Source organism: Babylonia areolata, chromosome 29, assembly GCF_041734735.1.
Source record: "Babylonia areolata isolate BAREFJ2019XMU chromosome 29, ASM4173473v1, whole genome shotgun sequence".
NCBI classification, from domain to species: Eukaryota; Metazoa; Mollusca; class Gastropoda; order Neogastropoda; family Buccinidae; genus Babylonia; species Babylonia areolata.
Genome location: NC_134904.1, coordinates 26,693,590 through 26,712,650, shown reverse-complemented (window position 1 = coordinate 26,712,650; position 19,061 = coordinate 26,693,590). Strand labels below are relative to the sequence as shown.

Here is a 19,061-nt window from a genome sequence, read left to right as displayed (position 1 = left end):
TGTCCGCGCCGTTGCTTGGGAGGAATGGCGCAAGTGGTTGAGGAGGCCTGCCAGACGGTCCCACCGATCTGGCGTCGGAGAGACTATCATGGACCGCGTGTCGAATCTCATCCCTAAGAAGTCGAAGGACTGGCTCGGGGACAGATCGCATTTCTCCTGGTTCGTGATGAAGCCCAGTTGGGAGCACAGGTCTAGAAGTCTGGCTGTATGACTCTGGCACAGAGCCTGTGACTGGGCCAGAATAAGCCAGTCGTCCAGGTACACACAGAGCCGAATGGACTCCGACCGGACGATTGACACCAATTCCCGCACCACCTTGGTAAACAGGAAAGGGGCAAGGGACAGACCAAATGGGAGGGCAGAGAACTGGAACACTCTGTCCCTCCACACGAACCTCAGGTACCGGCGGGATGCCGGGTGGATGAGGATATGGAAATAAGCATCTTTCAGATCGATGGACGTCGCCCAATATCCCCGTTGCATGGTCTCCCGAATCTGTGCCTGTGTGTCCATCTTGAATTTCATCTTGGGGAGGAATCTGTTGAGGGGGGACAAGTCCAGGACTGGTCTCCACCCTCCGGAGACTTTTGGAATCACGAACAACCGGCCGTAAAAACCGGGGCCCGGGTCCGAGAGTTGAGATATCGCCCCTATGAGGAGTAGGTGCGATATCTCTTTCTCTAAGACGCTCTCCTGCTCCATCGAGCTGGGCACATAAGGAGGAGGAGTGGATCTTAGAGGGGGGCGGTCCCCCACCCAAGGGAGCATGTACCCCGACTCTAGCACCGACACAATCCAGTCGTTGAGTCCCAGAGCACGCCACTGATGCGCGTGCCGGGACAAGTTTCCTACTTGGAGGGGCTGAACGACTGGCGGTGCTGAATCGGGGCCCAGTCATTGGGGGTGCTGCCTTCTGGCCTTGGGCATGGCCGGACGGCTTGGACGGCCATGAGGTGGTTTGTTCCTCTGCCGCTGATTCTGAGCACGCCGCTTTGGCTTAGGAGGCGAGGTATATGGAGGAGCCCTGGTGGCGGGTCTCTTCAAAGGCATAGAACCCTGGCGCCCCTGGGAGGAGTGGGCTAAATATGAGGCCACCTCCCGGTTTGTCTCTGCCCTGTGGCTGACAAAATGCGGCGCATACTGGCCGAAGAGGGAGTGCTGCTGTGCTGGGATGGACCGCAGAGCAGCCCTCTCCTCTACTGGAATGTTAGAGAGGCGGAGAACAGCATCCCGCCGCGCTAGCACCGTATTGAAGTGAAGGCTGGTAGCTGCGTCTGCAGCTGCCGTGAGACCAGACGGTACTCGATTGCCAAAAGTGTTTAACCTCGGGTCTGAGAAGAGGCCAGGCAGGCCAGAGGAAGGAGACTCCGTGTCCTGCTGAACTGGACGTCGTTCCCACAGCTCATTGGCTCTGTGGAGGAACGCGTCAAAGAAGGTATAAGCCGTGGACACCTCGAGGAGGCAGCGGCGGGCCAGTTTGTCCCACTCTGCAAATGTCTTAAAGGGAAGAGTAGCTGAGGTGGGGAAGGTGGTGCGCTGTGAGACCAACATCCTGTCCTGCGCGGAGGGCTCTGCTTCCCTGTAGGCAGGGTGGTCCTGTGTGTACCAGGACCACACTCCTCCCTTGGAGTGATCTTTAAGGAACTTGCCTGGGGCAAAAGCGCCCGGGGCAGAGAGTGACTCCCTGCCTGGAGGAGGGATGGAAGCAGCACCCCTGACGGTGCGGGCTGGCTTATTAAGCCACTCCTGAGCCATTTCTGGCACTCTGAGTCGCCTTGTGGTTCTGGAGTTAGAGTCACCTGACCGTAGGAGGGTTAAGGGTGACAAAGTTGCCTGAGGGACTGATTCAGCATGTGTGACCCTATTGGGGAGGGTCAGTTCGAGCTCGGCAAAGTCTGAGTTTGGTTCAGGCTGGTCCCTAGGGAGGCGTGGGCTCCATCTGTCGCACTGGGATGGGGGCGAAGAGTGCTCATCTGCTTGTTCGTCCTCATCCGAAGACAGGGGCTGTCCTTCTTGTTCACAGTCCATCCCCTGCTGGGTGCCATCCCAAGTGGATGTACCCACGGGGGCGTCCTGTGGGCTGTGGTCAGCCCAGCGGGATGAGCTGGGGCGATCCCGAGCAGGGACCCTGGTCTCCTCTGTTATGTCCTTGACACCTGAAGAGGGTGGGGAGTGTGTGGACCGTAGGTCCAACCATGCTTGGGATGGTGGGTGCCACACCTTCTCAGAGAGAGCGTCCCTGGACGCCAGAGGGACCCACGAGTGCTGTGAGGGGACAAACACCCACTCATCTCCTTTTAGGACCGAGGGCTGGGTAGGTGGGACCAGCAGGCTCCCACGGGCTGAGCGGGGTCCCTCAGCTGCCGTCTGTCCTGAAAAGGAAGCCGTAGTGACCGTGGCGGTCACCTGCGTGCTGACAGAGGACCGATTCGAGGCTGTAGTGTTAACACTGGTCGAGGAGCTCGACCTGCCCAACGAAGAGTCAATCCCTCTTGTCGGGGCTGTGTGTGTCACTCTGTGGTCTGTGCTGGGTTGGGTCCGGTGGGGAGCGGACCAGGGGTTAGTCCCTGGTCCTCCCGGGAACCCAGCATGCACCATAGGTGCACCCCAGTACGGGTAGAATGGGGGATACCACCCGTGGGCACCAGCCATCCCGTGACCCCAGCACCAAGGGTCACTGGTGCCATGACCTCGTTGAAGGGAAAAACCTGGCCAAGTCGGAGGGAGGTCAGGTCCGACTTGGATGTCAGACAGGCCGAAAGGCCGGCGGTCTGACTGCCCGGAACCGCCTGACATGCGCGGGACTCCCCCAGCAGGGGAGACCGGCCGGATAGCGGGGAGACCTGCAGAGCAGGTTGCCACGCGCCCAGAATCCCCTCCCGTGGGGAGACTGGGGTGGCTTGGCCCGGGGTGGGCTAAGTGGAGGTCCCCCCCCGGAACCAACTGTTTTTCTCCCCCAGGAGGAGGTGGGGGAGGGGGGTCGACCGAGAAGGGAGGAGGGGAAACAGCACTGGGGCCCCTGAGGGCCGTCTCCGTGTGGGGACCCGGGTAACGGCGGGGGGCGGCCTCCCCTTGGGAGTCCGCACCCAGCCGCAAGTTCCCACCACCAAGAGAGGACGTGCTACTCCCCCTTCCACCCGCCTCGCGCTGGGACACTTCGGGAGGTGACGCTCGAATCCCTTTCCCCCCGGTCCCCTTCATGACCGTTTTATCGGGACGAGCGTCCCCTCCGCGATCAGCGTCTGCAGACGCATCGCCGCGGTCCCTATCGGGAGAAATCATGAGCTCCGGGCCTGGGAGAGTCTCTTGGCGAGTATCTCTGCCAGCATCATGATCCCTGCCTTCGTAGGATGGCAAACGAGGCATGGTACCGCGCGTAAGCACCCAGCGAACAATACGATCCCCAACAGAGAAAGGAAAGACAGGATCGACTCAGAGGTAGAAAAATACGAAGAAATCGAGGGGGCCGAGTCGAAACGAGTACACAGAATGTAAGCACAATACACATGCAAGCCGCATACAACAAAATAAGGCCAAATGAAAACGCTTAATAGCCAAAAAAAGCGTTAGACGAGACAGAGCGAAAACCTGACAAGTTGGCATGGAGAGCCTTGGCCAAAGGAATGATTCAGCGCTTATAGCTGTTAGAGGCGTTTGATTGGCTAAGAGCGGGCCAGACTAAGAGGGGCGTCTTTTCACTGTTAGCCGCGCGAAATTTGGCCAAACAGAGCAAACCATAGGCCTAGTTTGCATCAGTTTGACATGGTACAGTATATGACACCAAACTACTTTCATAGTCCATATCAGCAAAGCCAATGATTCTTTCAGTAAATCTTCGTTGAACAATTTCAATACTGTCTATATGTTTCACTAAACCCGTATTCCAAACAACATTCCCATATTCTAAGACTGGCCTGACTAATGACTTAAATAATGGCACCATTATGTCTTTACTTTTACGCTGTGTACATTGTTTGTGTTATTGTCTCCATTCAGTTAACACATGTATGAAAACGCTTCCCTTTTTTCTGAAGCATTTAATATATATGTATAGGCCCACTCTCGCTTTCCCCACCATCAGCGGATCGTCCCCCCCCCCCCCCTCCCCACCACCACTATGCTATAAATAGACACGCTTTGACACCTCATTGATCTTTTGCAAACATTCCTGCCCTTGCGCACTAACATTTGTGCGAGCGCGCGTGGTCACACCACAAACCACACACAAAGGCACAAACTACGTATGGTATCCACCAGCAATATATTCTGCGTGATAACTTTATCAAAACTGACATAAATGGTAGATAAACAATTTTCCAGACAAATATATGAAAAAGAACATGGGCCTGTGAAACGCGCGTTCCATCAAAACAATAACATAACCCGATTCTCGTGAGATCTCTCCGTCAGCTGAGAACTATTTTGAAGGTCGTGGAATAATATATAGACCAAGCAGCCTTTTGTCCATTATTTTAGAAAACAGTTTTTGTTGTGACTGAAAGAAGGAAATAACATTTAGGATACGAACACCTTCTGTCACTGTAGTTACTTATCCCTTTATACCTTCCTTCGTATTAAGAAAAGGAAATGTCGAGTAGAGTACTTATTTTCGATGCATTTAGAAAAGCGTTCAGAGGCTAGAACCCAAACATAATCAGGTGGTAGGAAATGCGTTTTCAATACGAACTGAAGAGCGCAAGAGACAGTTCGTACGGTTCCAGCCTTTAAAATTAATTCCCGTTTTGATAGTTAAGTCGATTAGCATTAAATATGGATATTGTCGGAGATTACCAGTACGACAAAAAAGATATTATTGGACACGGCGCCTTTGCGATGGTATTCAAAGGCTGTCGAAAGCAGGTGAGTGGCTATTTTTCATCACTTTTTTTTTTTTTTTTTTTTTTTTTTTTGTATTTTAGTGTCAAAGATTCTCCACGTCCTCACATACTTCGGATATAGGTAAAGTGGAAAAAAGCGTTTTCCTGATAATTTTCATTTTCAGATTAGTAACAGTTACCTGTATGAGTGTTATCCCAAATCGGTTGTTGATCACACGATTGCAAGTGTCACTTGTTAAGTCTTTGTTTCAGTTTCCAGTCGCTTCTGACCAATTTTAATATCAGTCTTGAAGCATGTGGCCCAGCTTGCGACTTGCAGTAGAAACAAAAACTGCAGTTTCGTTTCTTATAAACTTACTGGGTATCTCGGCAAGTGATTCAAAGACACCAATCGCGATTTATTGGTGTTTTTCAGTCATAACGGGAGAACAATCAAGTCTATTACAGTGATTTCCCAAAGCTGCTCTCGAAGGTTGGTGTAAAGAACAAGAAAAACAAGATGAGATATATAAGGAAAAATAGATATGACTATTATGATGATAACAGAATACCGCAGCTTTGCTCCTCATGTTACAAATGGATGCAAGGGAGATCACAAATTGCTTGTTCAGCCAGTGGTAAGCTCAGCTGTCATTACCCAAGCTGTCAGGCAAATGAACACTGACACAGGGAAAGTCTTGTGTACTGACACAGGGAAAGTCTTATGTACAGTTGTCTTTACCTGGATCTTCAGATGTTATCTACCACTGGTTGACCAAATTCATTTTATTAAAAGAAACATTTCATAATTAGAATTTAGGGGACAGGAAACAGCAAAACTTCTGTCATCAGGGGATTTGGGTGGGCAGGTGGGATATAGACCCTTCATATGTGTGGCCCACTGTTGCATATCCCGTCAGGGGTCTGGATTCCTGTCTGCTCTAAAACTAGTTTGCCCATGTGGAGAAATTGAAAGTAGCTGCAGATAATAGCACCTCCCCCACCCCCTTCCCTCTCTGCACTTGTGTAGGTGAATGTGTACATACACATGTCCATATAATTATGAGGATGTAAACCCCTTTCCTTGTTTTTATCATTCACAGATATAATATGTTGATGAATTTGTTTTACTCTTTGTCTGATTTGTAGCTTTATGTCATTTTATTGCAGACATCAAATTGATTAGTGCATTATGATGCCTAAATGCACTGTATAAAAATGTGGTCTACCAAAAAAAGATGTTAGATTACAAATTCTTTGAATATAGCACACAAACATTTTACAAATCACACCAGATACCATACATTTTATGAGATCACTTTAGTTCTTGAAATTTCTGAATTTGAAAGTCTCTTATGACATTTGTCAAATTAAATAACTTAATAAGTATTTTTGAATGGAACGCATTGCAGTTGCTTATACTGTGAGTTACCATTTAATTTAAACAGATCAGAGACGCGTTTCTTAATTGCTGGCAGACTTGGCCGCTAGTTACGAGAAAGGGAGTGGCGAGGGCAAGGAGTACATGTGCAATGAAATGAATGTGAGGCAGGTAGTCAATTATAACTTACCTCACGGTAAAGTTTCTCAGAAGGCTACCAAGCCTCGACTCGTGAGAACCTAGCCACTCATGCCGCGAGGTGGTAAAAAGAAACACACCTTCCTATCGTGTCTCGCAAGAACTTGGTAAGCCACTTGGTAGCATGTAGGCTAAGAAACGTGCCTCAGTTAAAAATTAGTCAAAAAAAAAAAAAAAAAAAAAGCAAACAGATAAAATTGTTCGCACTTCTCATCTTTTCAAGGAGGGTTTGAAAGTTAATAATTAAGTTATTATATTATTAGCATTGTATGTGAGTGATTGATCACCATGATGTATTCCATAACTTGTGATCCAGTTATGTATTTTTACTGTTTGTACCACTCCTAGCATTGGTTATCCATAAGGATCTTTAATTTTACGGTAGTATTGTATTGATATGTCTTTAACTTTATGCTTTATATAGTTTATGTCGTTGCTGTTTGAAAAAGACTTTTGTTGCTTTTGTTGAAATTTACTTTATCAGAGTTTCTGTATTGTGTTGTTCTCTATAATGCACAAATTCATACTTCTTGCTGTGTGCTAATTGAGAGGTACTTACTGGTAACTACATGATACGAATTTGCAGCTTGGCCACCCAAAATTTCCTTGCCTTGTGAAGCATTGTTTTCCACAAGACTGACTGCATCTTGGATACAAGCCTAAAATAAACATGTCCATACTGTGCAAAATCAATTTACAAGAATTAATATTTGATGTTTTCTGGAATACTAGTACGATACAGAACACTGTTTCAAATGTTACAAACCCAAACCAGTTAATGGTCAAGTACAAAGCTGTAGTTTGATTGTAACTGGGGATGGTTTCTCCAGCATGACTGATGTGTTCACATTTAGGCGACTGAACATATTTTTGATACAATGATGGAAGTGATCTTTAACTAAATTGACAAAGTATCATTACTTATAAGTTATATGGATATCATGGAATTTCTAAATGTAATTTTTGTTAAAAAGTGGTATCTGCTGATGATTCTGACCATTCAAGGTGAAAACAGTCTCAATTATTGTAAGGTATGTTGGTGCACATTTACAAAGTCTGTATTGTGCAAGTGCTCATATCACTATCAGTAGTTAATTTGATGTATGCTACTATTACTTAGTACTATGCACATCAAATTTTAATGATGGTGTATTGATTTTTCTCTCTTGCTGTCTTGTCATTTGTTGTTATATGTTTTTTTCTCATTTACTAGTTCATTAAATATTTATGGTGTCAAAGGAAAATAATCATAAAAACATTATGATCCATTTTGTGATTTACTACTATAAATGAGATCACCAACTGATTGAAAGTAATAATACAAGTTTATGAAACTAAGTTACTAAGTGTTAAGAGTTTATTTGAATTCAAAATATAAACTCACAGAATACCTCAATCGATATAATTTGTTGTCAGTGCCAGTTATGCTGTGTTCTTGTTCATGTGTTCTTATGTTAGAATTGGAAGATAGAATATGTATAGACTTTTTAAAGTAATCTGCTTTCTTTAGTTCTAGTGTTGATTTAATAAGACCTAGTACTGGTAGTAGTTGTTTCCACTGGAATTTTCCACTTCAAAGCAAACTGAACGAATAGAAAGCTTCTGCTGTATTTAGAAGGGCTTATGGTTCTGTTCAATAATTAGACTTGTGTGAGAAAAAAGAGTGGGTTCTTCATATGGTGTGTTTCAAGACAGAAATCCGCTTCTGACAACTGAAATCATCCTTCTGGGATTGTTGAGACTGAGAGGGCAACTGTTTCACAGTTCTGAGTCCATGTGTTGTGAACCCATGTTTTCTTGCATGCCATACTAAACTATAGACATAATCAATAGTGTGAGAATTTCATGTCACTTGATGTGCTGTGAATTGAAGCTAGTCATTGGAAGTTATGTTATGCTTTCTATCATCGTTGTTGGTTCACTACATATTAACTAAACAAGTTATATTTCTCTAAAATGATTTAGAGATTGATCATATGCACCTTGTGCGTTGTGGACAGACTCTAACAACTCAGTCTTGTATCAGCAGTAGTGTGATATATTCCTGAGGGAAATGCATCATTGTGGTGTCAAAGAAAAAAAGTGTGTTCATATACTAGACTACTGACATTGATTACGCAAGCCTAGAGAAACTGTACTATATATATTATATATTATATAATATAAGAGAGCTACATGAAACTTTACAAATAGTGCATTACTTTTTGTAGAGAGAAAAAACATTGTGAACCTAGTGTGTGATGTGGATAATTTCATACAGTAATAACTAATGTGTGGATGAGGAGAGAAATCATTTGATGTATGTGATGAGACTCTGCAGAGAGAAACTATGTCAATGTACATAGTGTGGGGTGCATGTGTGTGATTTCCTTACTTACCTTTGGAAGTGTATTGAATTTGAAGTGATATTAAGAGTCAGAGGTAATTATGCTTTGCAAATTATTTTCTTGCTTGAAACTTCAGCCTGATGGCACTTCTGGCACATTATAAGATATTGTCTCAATCAGTCAATGTCATTCATTTTTTCCTTTTCTCTGCCCAGTTCTCTCCCTCTCTCTCTGTTATGCAGAGAGAATTTCAGTTGAGTGTGCTTGCTGTGTTTGTTTTATAGTGTGTGCAGCTATGCTGTAAGAAATGATAAAGTATGATGCAGAGAGGTACTATCATTGTGCATAGTGTGATGTGGAGAGAAACTGTGTGCAGGATCCTACATATCCAGTGGCAATCAAATACATCAAAAAGAAGGAGCTGAACAAATCCAAAGAACTGCTGGCCAAGGAAATCAAAGTGCTTAGGGTGGGTATTTTGTGTATTTTGATTTCTTTAAATCATGGTAAAACCATAGTCTTAAATTTTGTGTGTGAAGCTTGGCATATCATCTAATAATCACAAGAGAATAATGCAAGCATCATTGCATGTGCATACATGCATGAATATGTGTGTGTGGTGTGTACCTATGTGTGCGTTTTGTGAACATGCATGTGTTTGTTTTTGTCTGCATGTCAGTATATAATGATAGTGGTGTGTGGTGTGTGTGTTTTTGTCTGCATGTCACTATATAATGATAGTGGTGTGTGTGTGTGGTTTGTATATTATTCTACATTTTGTATATTATTCTACATTTTTACAGGTTTCCTTTCTGTCTGTCTTTGTCTTGCTCATATGAATCTGAATGAGTATGTGCATGCATGCAATGCATGCATGTTTGTATGCATATGCGTGTGATGTCAGCTTGATTGACGATATGTGAAGTCAACAAATTGTCAGTGTTGTTTGGCTGCTGTGGTTTTCCTCTCTCTTTCTTCTAACATAAACTCTCATGAGCTCAAAATGAATATACAATGAGGCCAGGAGAACAAATGATTATCAAATACATTTATAGTAAAGAGTGGTGACTCTCCATTCACAAGGAGCTAAACTTAAAAATATAGAATTTTTTTTAGAAACAATTAATTTTAAATTATTCTGTTACAGGAGCTGTCTGTTTACCAGCATGAGAACCTGGTGCAACTTCTGCATGTCAAAGTAAGTAATGTTATTCAAATGATGAACAAACAGTTTCTGTACCAATGATACTGGTATATTAAAAAAAAATTCTAGTATGCATTGACTAAATGAGACTGGATACTATGGGAAATGGCTTCTTTTTTTTCTTTTCTTTTTTTTTTATACTTAGATGGATCTCATTAATATTTATAAAATCCAAAATTTTTTTTTTTAATCACTCAAGGCATAGAAGGCTGCTATGTTTTGCACTCAATGTGAAAGTCTTTCATCATTTCATTTGCCGGAGAGGTGATTTTGTTGGTTAAAACATTGTTTGGTGTCATATACTGTCCATGTCAAACTGATGCAAACTAGGCCTATCGGTTTGCTCTGCTTGGCCAAATTTCGCGCGGCTAACAGTGAAAAGATGATGTCTTGCCCGGTCCGCTCTTAGCCAATCAAACGCCTCTAAAAGCTATAAGCGCTGAATCATTCCTTTGGCCAAGGCTCTCCACACCATCTTGTCAGGTTTACACTCTGTCTCGTCTTACGCTTTTTTTGGCTATTAAGCGTATTCATTTGGCCTTACTTTGCTGCATGCGGCTTGTCTGTATTGTATTCTTACATTCTGTGTACTCGATTCGACTCGGCCCCCTCAATTCGTTCGTTTTTCTCTACCTCTAAGTCGATCCTGTCTTTCCTTTCTCTGTTGGTGGTCGGATTTTCGCTGGGTGCGTAAGCGCGGGTACCATGCCTCGTATGCCATCCCACGAAGGCAGGGATCATGAGGCTGGGACTCAGCAAGAGACTCTCCCAGGCCCGGAGCTCATGATTCCTCCTGATACGGACCGCGGCGATGCGTCTTTAGACGCTGATTGCGGAGGCGACTCTCGTACCAGTAAAACGGTCATGAAGGGGACCGGGGGGAAAGGGGTACGAGCGTCGCCTCCCAAGGTGTCCCAGCGCAAGGCAGGGAGAGGGGGGAGTGGCAAGTCCTCTCTTGGCGGTGGGGACTTGCAGCTAGGCGCGAACTCCAAAGGGGAGGCCGCGCCTGGCCGTTACCCGGGTCCCCACTCGGAGACGGCCCTCAGGGGCCCCATTGCTGTTCCCCTTCCTCCCTTCTCTGTCGACCCCCTCCCCCACCTCCTCCTGGGGGGGTGAGAAAAATTTGGTTCTGGGGGGGTGTGGGGGGGGGACCTCTACTTTGCCCACCCTGGGCCAAGCCACCCCAGTCTCCCCACAGGAGGGGATTCAGGGTGCATGGCAACTTGCTCTGCAGGACTTCCTGCTATCCGGCTGGTCTCCCCTGCTGGGGGAGGCCTGCGCGTGTCAGGCGGTTCCGGGCAGTCAGCCCACTCGTCTTCAGGCGGGACTGACACCCAAGTCAGACCTGACCTCCCTCCGACTTGGCCAGGTTTTTCCCTTCATGGAGGTCAAGGCGCCAGTGACCCTTGGGGTTGGGGTCACAGGATGGCTAGTGCCCACGGGTGGTTACCCCCATTCTACCTGTACTGGGGCACACCTATGGTGCACGCTGGGTTGCCAGGAATACGAGGGGCCAACCCCTTGTCCGCTCCCCACCGGACCCAACCCAGCACATCTCACAGAGTGACACACACAACCCCGACAAGTGCAGTCGACTTCTTGTCAGTCAGGTCGAGCTCCTCCACCAATATTGCCACTCAGTCCACAAATCGGTCCTCTGTCAACCCACAGGGTACCTCCATGGTCACAACGGCCTCCTTGTCAGGACTGATGGCTGCCAAGGGGCCCCGCTTAGCCCGGGGAGCCTGCAGTTCCCACCTACCCAGCCCTCGGTCCTACAGGGAGATGAGTGGGTGTTTGTCCCCTCACAGCACTCTTGGGTCCCTCTTGCATCCAGGGACGCCCTCTCTGAGAAGGTGTGGCACCCACCATCCCAAGCATGGTTGGACCTACAGTCCACACGCTCCCCACCCGCTTCAGGCGTCAAGGACATAACAGCTGTGGCCATGGTCCCTGCTCGGGATCATCCCAGCTCATCCCGCTTGGCTGACCACAGCTCACAGGATGCCCCAGTGGGTACATTCACTTGGGATGGCACCCAGCAGGGGATGGACTGCGAACAAGAGTGGGAGCCCCTGTCTTCGGATGAGGACAAACAAGTGGATGAGCACCCTTCGCCCCCATCCCAGGGGGACAGATTGAGCCCACGCCTCTCTAGGGACCAGCCTGAACCAAACTCGGACTTTGCCGAGCTCGAACTGACCCTCCCCAATAGGGTCACGCATGCCGAATCAGTCCCTCAGGCTATTTTGTTACCCTTGACCCTCCTTCGGCCATGTGACTCTAACTCCAGAACCACAAAGCCACTCAGAGTGCCAGAAATGGCTCAGGAATAGCTTAATAAGCCAGCCTGCACTGTCAGGGGTGCTGCTTCCATCCCTCCTCCAGGCAGGGAGTCCCTCTCTGCCCCGGGCGCTTTTTCCCCGGGCAAGTTCCTTAAAGATTCCTCCAAGGGAGGTACACACAGAAGCACCCTGCCTGCAGGGAAGCAGAGCCCTCCGCGCAGGACAGGATGTTGGTCTCACAGCGCACCACCTTCCCCACCTCAGCTACTCTTTCCTTTAAAACATTAGCAGAGTGGGACAAATTGGCCCGCCGCTACCTCCTTGAGGTTTCCACGGCTTATACCTTCTTTGACGCGTTCCTCCACAGGGCCAATGAGCTGTGGGAACAACGTCTGGTTAATCAGGACACGGGGTCTCCTTCCTCTGTCCCGCCTGGTCTCTTCACCGACCCGAGGTGAAACACTTTTGGCAATAGGGTAGCTTCTGGTCTCACAGCAGCTGCAGACACAGCTACCAGCCTTCACTTCAGTACTGTGCTAGCGCGGCGTGATGCCGTTCTCCGCCTCTCTAACATTCCAGTAATAATAATAATGATAATAATGGATACTTATATAGCACACTATCCAGAAATCTGCTCTAGGTGCTTTACAAAAACGCTTTTGTTAACATAAAACATCATATCTATGTTACATACACACACCAAAATGTGACTACACACACGCACGCATGCACGCACACGCTGCATACATACATTTTAACATACATGTGTATCTAACAGCTACCCTAACACATACGCAAACATAGGCAGGCACAAACTTACATAAACACACGCACACGCACACACAATACACATTCATATACATGCATGTAGTTATGTACACATGCATATGTATGGTGGTGGTGGTGTGTCCATCGAGATCGATGATGACCATCGTTGTCATCCAGCTGGGGGAGGGTGGTGGTGGGGTGGGGGGGAGGATGCTCATGAATCTATCTGTGAATGCGCAGATGGCTGAATAGTCCGATCTGTGCACGAAATGTTCGCTGACAGTTGGGGCAGACAAAGACAGGCATATCATTGTCAGGGAGCCTGTTTGCCCGTGACTTTCTGGCCTGCCTCTTCTGAACAGCTGCAGCAGTCCTGTTGGCCTCGCACAACTTGGCGCCTTTGTGCACAGCAGCGCGCCATTTGTCACGGTCCACTGCAGATTCCTCCCAGGAGTCAGGGTTGATATCAAACGCTTTAAGAGAGACTTTCAGAGTATCTCTGAAGCGCTTCTTCTGACCTCCGTGTGATCTCTTCCCTTGTTGCAGCTCGCCATAGAAGAGCCTTTTGGGCAGCCGATGGTCTGGCATGCGCGCCACGTGTCCAGCCCAGCGAAGCTGGGACTGCATCAGGATGGTGAAGATGCTGGGAAGGGTGGCTTTTGCAAGCACCTCTGTGTCTGGGGTCCTGTCTTGCCACTTGATGTTCAGTAGCTTCCTGAGGCATGTTGTGTGGAAGTGGTTCAGCTTCTTGGCATGTCGTTGGTACACTGTCCAAGTTTCGCAGGCGTACAGTAGTGTGGGGAGAACTTCTGCTCCGTAGACCTTTAGCTTGGTCTCAAGACTAATGCCTCTTCTGTTCCAGACATTTGCACTGAGTCTGCCAAAAGTTGCTCTTGCTCTTGCAATCCTGACGTTCACTTCATCGTCGATGGTCGCATTTCGTGACAGTGTGCTGCCAAGGTATGTGAACCGCTCCACCGCACTGAGTCTCTGACCGTTGACTGTGATGTTGGGCTCAACGTAGGGTTTCCCCGGGGCTGGCTGATGGAGAACTTCAGTTTTCCTCGTGCTGATGGTAAGGCCGAAGTTCCTGCTGGCAGTGGCAAACTTGTCGACGCTGAGTTGCATGTCAGCTTCAGATCCAGCGTTGAGGGCACAATCATCAGCAAACAAAAAGTCTCTGATGATGTCTGTCATGACCTTCGTTTTTGCTTGAAGCCTTCTGAGGTTAAACAACTTGCCATCTGTTCGGTACTTTAGGCCGATTCCAACATCGCCATCTCTGAAGGCATCAGTAAGCATTGCAGAGAACATGAGGCTGAACAGCGTTGGAGCCAGGACGCAGCCTTGCTTGACACCATTTGTGACAGCAAAAGGAGCAGATGTTTCGCCATTGTCCTGGACTCGAGCCTGCATGCCTTCATGGAACTGGCTGACCAAGGAAATAGATTTCCGAGGGCATCTGTACTTGGCCATGATCTTCCACAGTCCCTCTCTACTCACGGTGTCGAAGGCCTTAGTGAGGTCGACATAGGTGGAGAACAGATCAGCATTTTGCTCCTGACATTTCTCTTGCAGCTGCCTTGCAGCAAACACCATGTCGGTGGTTCCGCGCTCTTTCCGAAATCCACATTGGCTCTCAGGCAAATGACCTTGGTCAAGGTGTGCTGTGAGGTGGTTTAGTAGGATCCTGGCAAGTATCTTGCCTGCGATGGAGAGCAAGGAAATGCCCCGATGGTTATCACAGGCTTGCCGGTTCCCCTTTCGCTTGTACAAGTGAATGATAGATGCATCTTTGAAATCCTGGGGGATCGTCTCTTCTTTCCACATGAGTGAATACAGCTGATGGAGCTTCTCAGTCAGCACAGTGCCTCCATCCTTGTAGACCTCTGCTGGTATGGAGTCTGAGCCAGGTGCTTCTGGGTCTCAAGAAGTGTTGGCGGATCGTCCAGTGCTTCGTTGATGGGGACTTGTGGGAGACGGTCTATGGCTTCATCATTTATGGAGGAAGGGCGATTTAAGACACTGTTGAAGTGCTCAGCCCAGCGTTCAAGAATTTTCGGTCGGTGATCAAGGTATTCCCATCTGCACTGAGGAGGGGGGATGATCCTGAGAATGTGGGGCCGTAGACTTCTTTTAAGGCATCATAGAACCTCTTCATATCGTGCCTGTCAGCATATCCCTGGATCTCATCAGCTTTGTCACTCAGCCACTTATCCTGCATCTGGCGTAACTTTTGCTGAACAGTCCTGCGGATGGCATCGTACGCATCCTTTTTTGATGTGGACTTTGGGTTGCTCAGGTAGGCTTGATGCAGATGGCGTTTCTCATCCAGAAGCTGCTTGATTTCATCACAGTTTTCATCAAACCAGTCTTTGTGCTTTCTGGTCATGGGTCCCAGGGTCTCTGAAGCTGTACTATAGATCAGCTCACGCAGGGTCCTCCAGTCAGACTCCACATTCTGGTTGTCCAGAGAGGCGGATTCCAGACGATCTTCCAGCAGCTCCACAAAGGACTGTTTGATGGTTATGTTTTTCAGCTTAGCGATGTTAAGCCGTTTTGGAGCCTTCTGGCCTTGGGGGCGTCTCTAGGGCTGGATTCGAATATTCAGCTTCGAGACTACAAGGCGATGGTCTGTCCAACACTCGGCGCCGCACATGGTCTTTGTTACACGTACATCTTGCCTATCCCTTTTCCTGACGATGACGTAATCGATAAGATGCCAATGCTTTGAGCGTGGGTGCATCCATGACGTCCTGTTACGGGTAGGGAGGCATAAAACTGTGTTGGTTATCAGCAGTTCGTGCTCTGCACAAGTCTGAAGCAAAAGCAATCCATTTGGGTTGCAGTGGCCCACACCGTGCTTTCCAATCACTCCATCCCAGGAGATGTAGTCAGAGCCAACTCTAGCATTGAAGTCCCCAAGAATGATGAGCTTGTCTGCTTTAGGGATAGCAGCAATGACAGAGTGAAGGTCCTCGTAGAACTTCGCCTTCACTTCATCCGGGTTGGTCATGGTTGGGGCGTAGGCACTGACAATGGTGAGGTGCTTCTGGCCAGATGCCAGTGGGAGTTTCATGGTCATAAGCCTATCGTTGACTCCCTTTGGGATTCCAGCTAGCTTGCTGACAAGTGCTGTTTTTACTGCAAAACCAACGCCAGCCTCACGTCGCTCTTCGCTTCCTCGTCCACTCCAGAAGAAGGTGTAACCAGATCCCCGTTCACAGAGCTCGCCTTCACCTGCAAGCCGAGTCTCACTCAAGGCTGCGATGTCAATGTTGTATCTGGCAAGTTCGGATGCAACTAGTGCCGTTCTCCTTTGGGGTCTGTCCGCGTTATCTCTGTCCAGGAGAGTCCTTATGTTCCAAGCACCAATGGTGAGAGGAACGATCCTTGTTTTTTTCTTTTCTTTCTTTTTGTTTCGACCGCTGATGTAGGGTTCCCGCCAGCTGCGGTATGCTGGCCAGGGTGATATGGAGCAGGCAATTTTTAGGGCACCTTTTCTAGCCCCTTCCTCATGCCAGGGAGGTGAGCAGTGCATTCCTAAAGAGGGCTGCTCAGACGGCTGCCGAGCTCCATCGCTGCTCCTGTCGACGAAGAACGACCCTATGGCCTGAGCCGCCTGCGTGCAGGTCTGCGGCTGCGACTGCCAGTGTACTCACACCTGTCGTTTCGTCGCTCGCCTGTCGCCACAGGACTTGGGGGTGATGAAATGATGAAGGATGAAAGGTCATTTTGGATGACTGATGACTTGCGCGATGAGTTTGTTTAAAGTGAAGAGGAGTTGCGCAACGTCGACCTCACCCTCTCGTCCGGGTCCACCAATTTCCAGTGGCAAGACTAAGTCGAGACGACTGGAGGATGAGCACGGATGCAGTGGATGACCAAGATATCCTTTCGGTGTCTCATCTTGCTCTCTGCACTCCACAGTGCGTTGCTGTAACCGCCTTCCTCTCCGTTGAACCGATAGGTTTCTTTCGCAGATTCTGCCGGATCCAGACTTCGCATGCATGGGTAGACACACCCCGGGGGCCAACTGCGTGTGGCATGCACACAGCACAGTGGAGCTAGATGGCCGTCGGTGGCTCTCCTGAGCCGACGCCCTTTTATGGATCTCCATAAGGGTGTCTAGCCACCCGCCTCACCAGTCCCGGAAGGGAGCAGTGGGAGTGCCGGTTTAGTCGCCGGCAACCCGACCCTGAACAGGTTGTACTGGATTTCAGGTTACCAGTAGCAGATCTAATGACCTGACTGCATATGTATACACACATAGTCAAGCACAGCCAACACAAAGGAAGTGGACCTGCCATGATTGAACTTATTGCTGAGGGAAAAGGTGAAGAATATGTATACACACATAGTCGAGCACAGCCAACACAAAGGAAGTGGACCTGCCATGATTGAACTTATTGCTGAGGGAAAAGGTGAGTTTTGAGACGAGATTTAAAAGATACGAGGGAATCAGAATGATGGAGGTTATCAGGGAGCTTGTTCCACGTCTTTGGCGATTGAAAAGAAAACGATCTGTGTCCATAGGTCTTACTTCTGACGTGAGGTATCCTGAGAAGTCGAGTATCAGAGGAAGAATGGAGCTGGCGAGACGGGGTATAGATATGGATGAGTTCAGAAAGATACTTGGGGCCAGATCCGTTGACTGCAGAAAAGGTCAGAGTGGATAGCTTATAGTCTATTCGATCAGAAACAGGCAACCAGTGGAGAGACTGAAGGAGAGGAGAAACATGGTCAAATTTAGAAGCTCTGCAAATGAGTCTGGCAGCGTTATTCTGAATTCGTTGGAGTCTGTCTAACAGATATTTGGGAAGGCCGGCCAAAAGAGAGTTGCAGTAATCTAATCTTGAGAGAACCAGAGAGCATACAAGTGTCTTGGTTGCATCGGTTGAGAGATAGTGGCGGATAGAGCTGATTCTACGCAGTTCCAAATAGGCAACTTTACAGATATTCAAAATGTGCTGTTGGAAGGAAAGAGACTGGTCTAGGATTACACCAAGACTGCGAACAGAGGGAGAAAGTGAAACAGGTGTGCTATTGATCAGAACAGAGTCAGGAAAGGAAGGATGTTGACGAAACTTCTTTGGACACGTTATCATCAATTCAGTCTTATCATCAGTAGAGGAGAGGGCTGCCCTGCGGTCCATCCCAGCACAGCAGCACTCCCTCTTCAGCCAGTATGCGTCCCATTTTGTCAGCCACAGGGCAGAGACAAACAGGGAGGTGGCCTCATATTTAGCCCACACCTCCCAGGGGTGCCAGGGTTCTCTGCCATTGAAGAGACCCGCCACCAGGGCCCCTCCATATACCACGCCACCTAAGTCAAAGCGGCGTGCGCAGAATCAGCGGCAGAGGAACAAACCACCTCATGTCCGTCCAAGCCGACCGGCCATGCCTAAGGCCAGAAGGCAGCACCCCCAATGACTGGGCTCCAATTTAGCACCGCCAGTCGTTCAGCCCCTCCAAGTGGGAAACTTGTCCCGGCATGCATATCAGTGGCGTACTCTGGGACTCAACGACTGGATTGTATCGGTGCTAGAGTCAGGGTACATGCTGCCTTGGGCGGAGGACCGCCCCCCTCTAAGATCCACTCCTCCTCCTTATGTGCCCAGCTCGATGGAGCAGGAGAGCGTCTTAGAGAAAGATATATCGCACCTACTCCTCATAGGGGCGATATCACAACTCTCGGACCCGGGCCCCGGTTTTTACGGCCGGTTGTTCGTGATTCCAAAGGTCTCGGGAGGGTGGAGACCAGTCTTGGACTTGTCCCCCCTCAACAGATTCATCCCAAAATCAGATTCAAGATGGACACACAGGCACAGATTCGGGAGACCATTCAACGGGGCGATTGGGCTACCTCCATCGATCTGAAAGATGCTTATTTTCGTATCCTCATCCATCCGGCATCCCGTCAGTACCTGAGGTTCGTGTGGAGGGACAAGGTGTTCCAGTTCTCAGCCCTCCCATTTGGTCTGTCCCTTGCCCCTTTCCTGTTTACCAAGGTGGTGCGGGAATTGGTGTCCATCGTCCGGTCAGAATCCATTCGTCTCTGTGTGTACCTGGACGACTGGC

General features: G+C 48.4%; 1 protein-coding gene across 1 annotated transcript in view; it reads left to right on the top strand.

The window, feature by feature from the left end:
- Positions 1 to 4,513: 4,513 nt before the first annotated feature.
- The window catches only part of LOC143274627 (serine/threonine-protein kinase unc-51-like), a 69,520-nt gene continuing 54,972 nt past the window's right edge, over positions 4,514 to 19,061 (top strand). Inside the window, exons 1-3 of the mRNA XM_076578497.1 lie at positions 4,514 to 4,860; positions 9,100 to 9,192; positions 9,871 to 9,921. Of these exons, the coding sequence (XP_076434612.1) occupies positions 4,771 to 4,860; positions 9,100 to 9,192; positions 9,871 to 9,921 (234 nt within the window). The 5' untranslated portion in view covers positions 4,514 to 4,770. The remainder of the gene's footprint in view (positions 4,861 to 9,099; positions 9,193 to 9,870; positions 9,922 to 19,061) is intronic.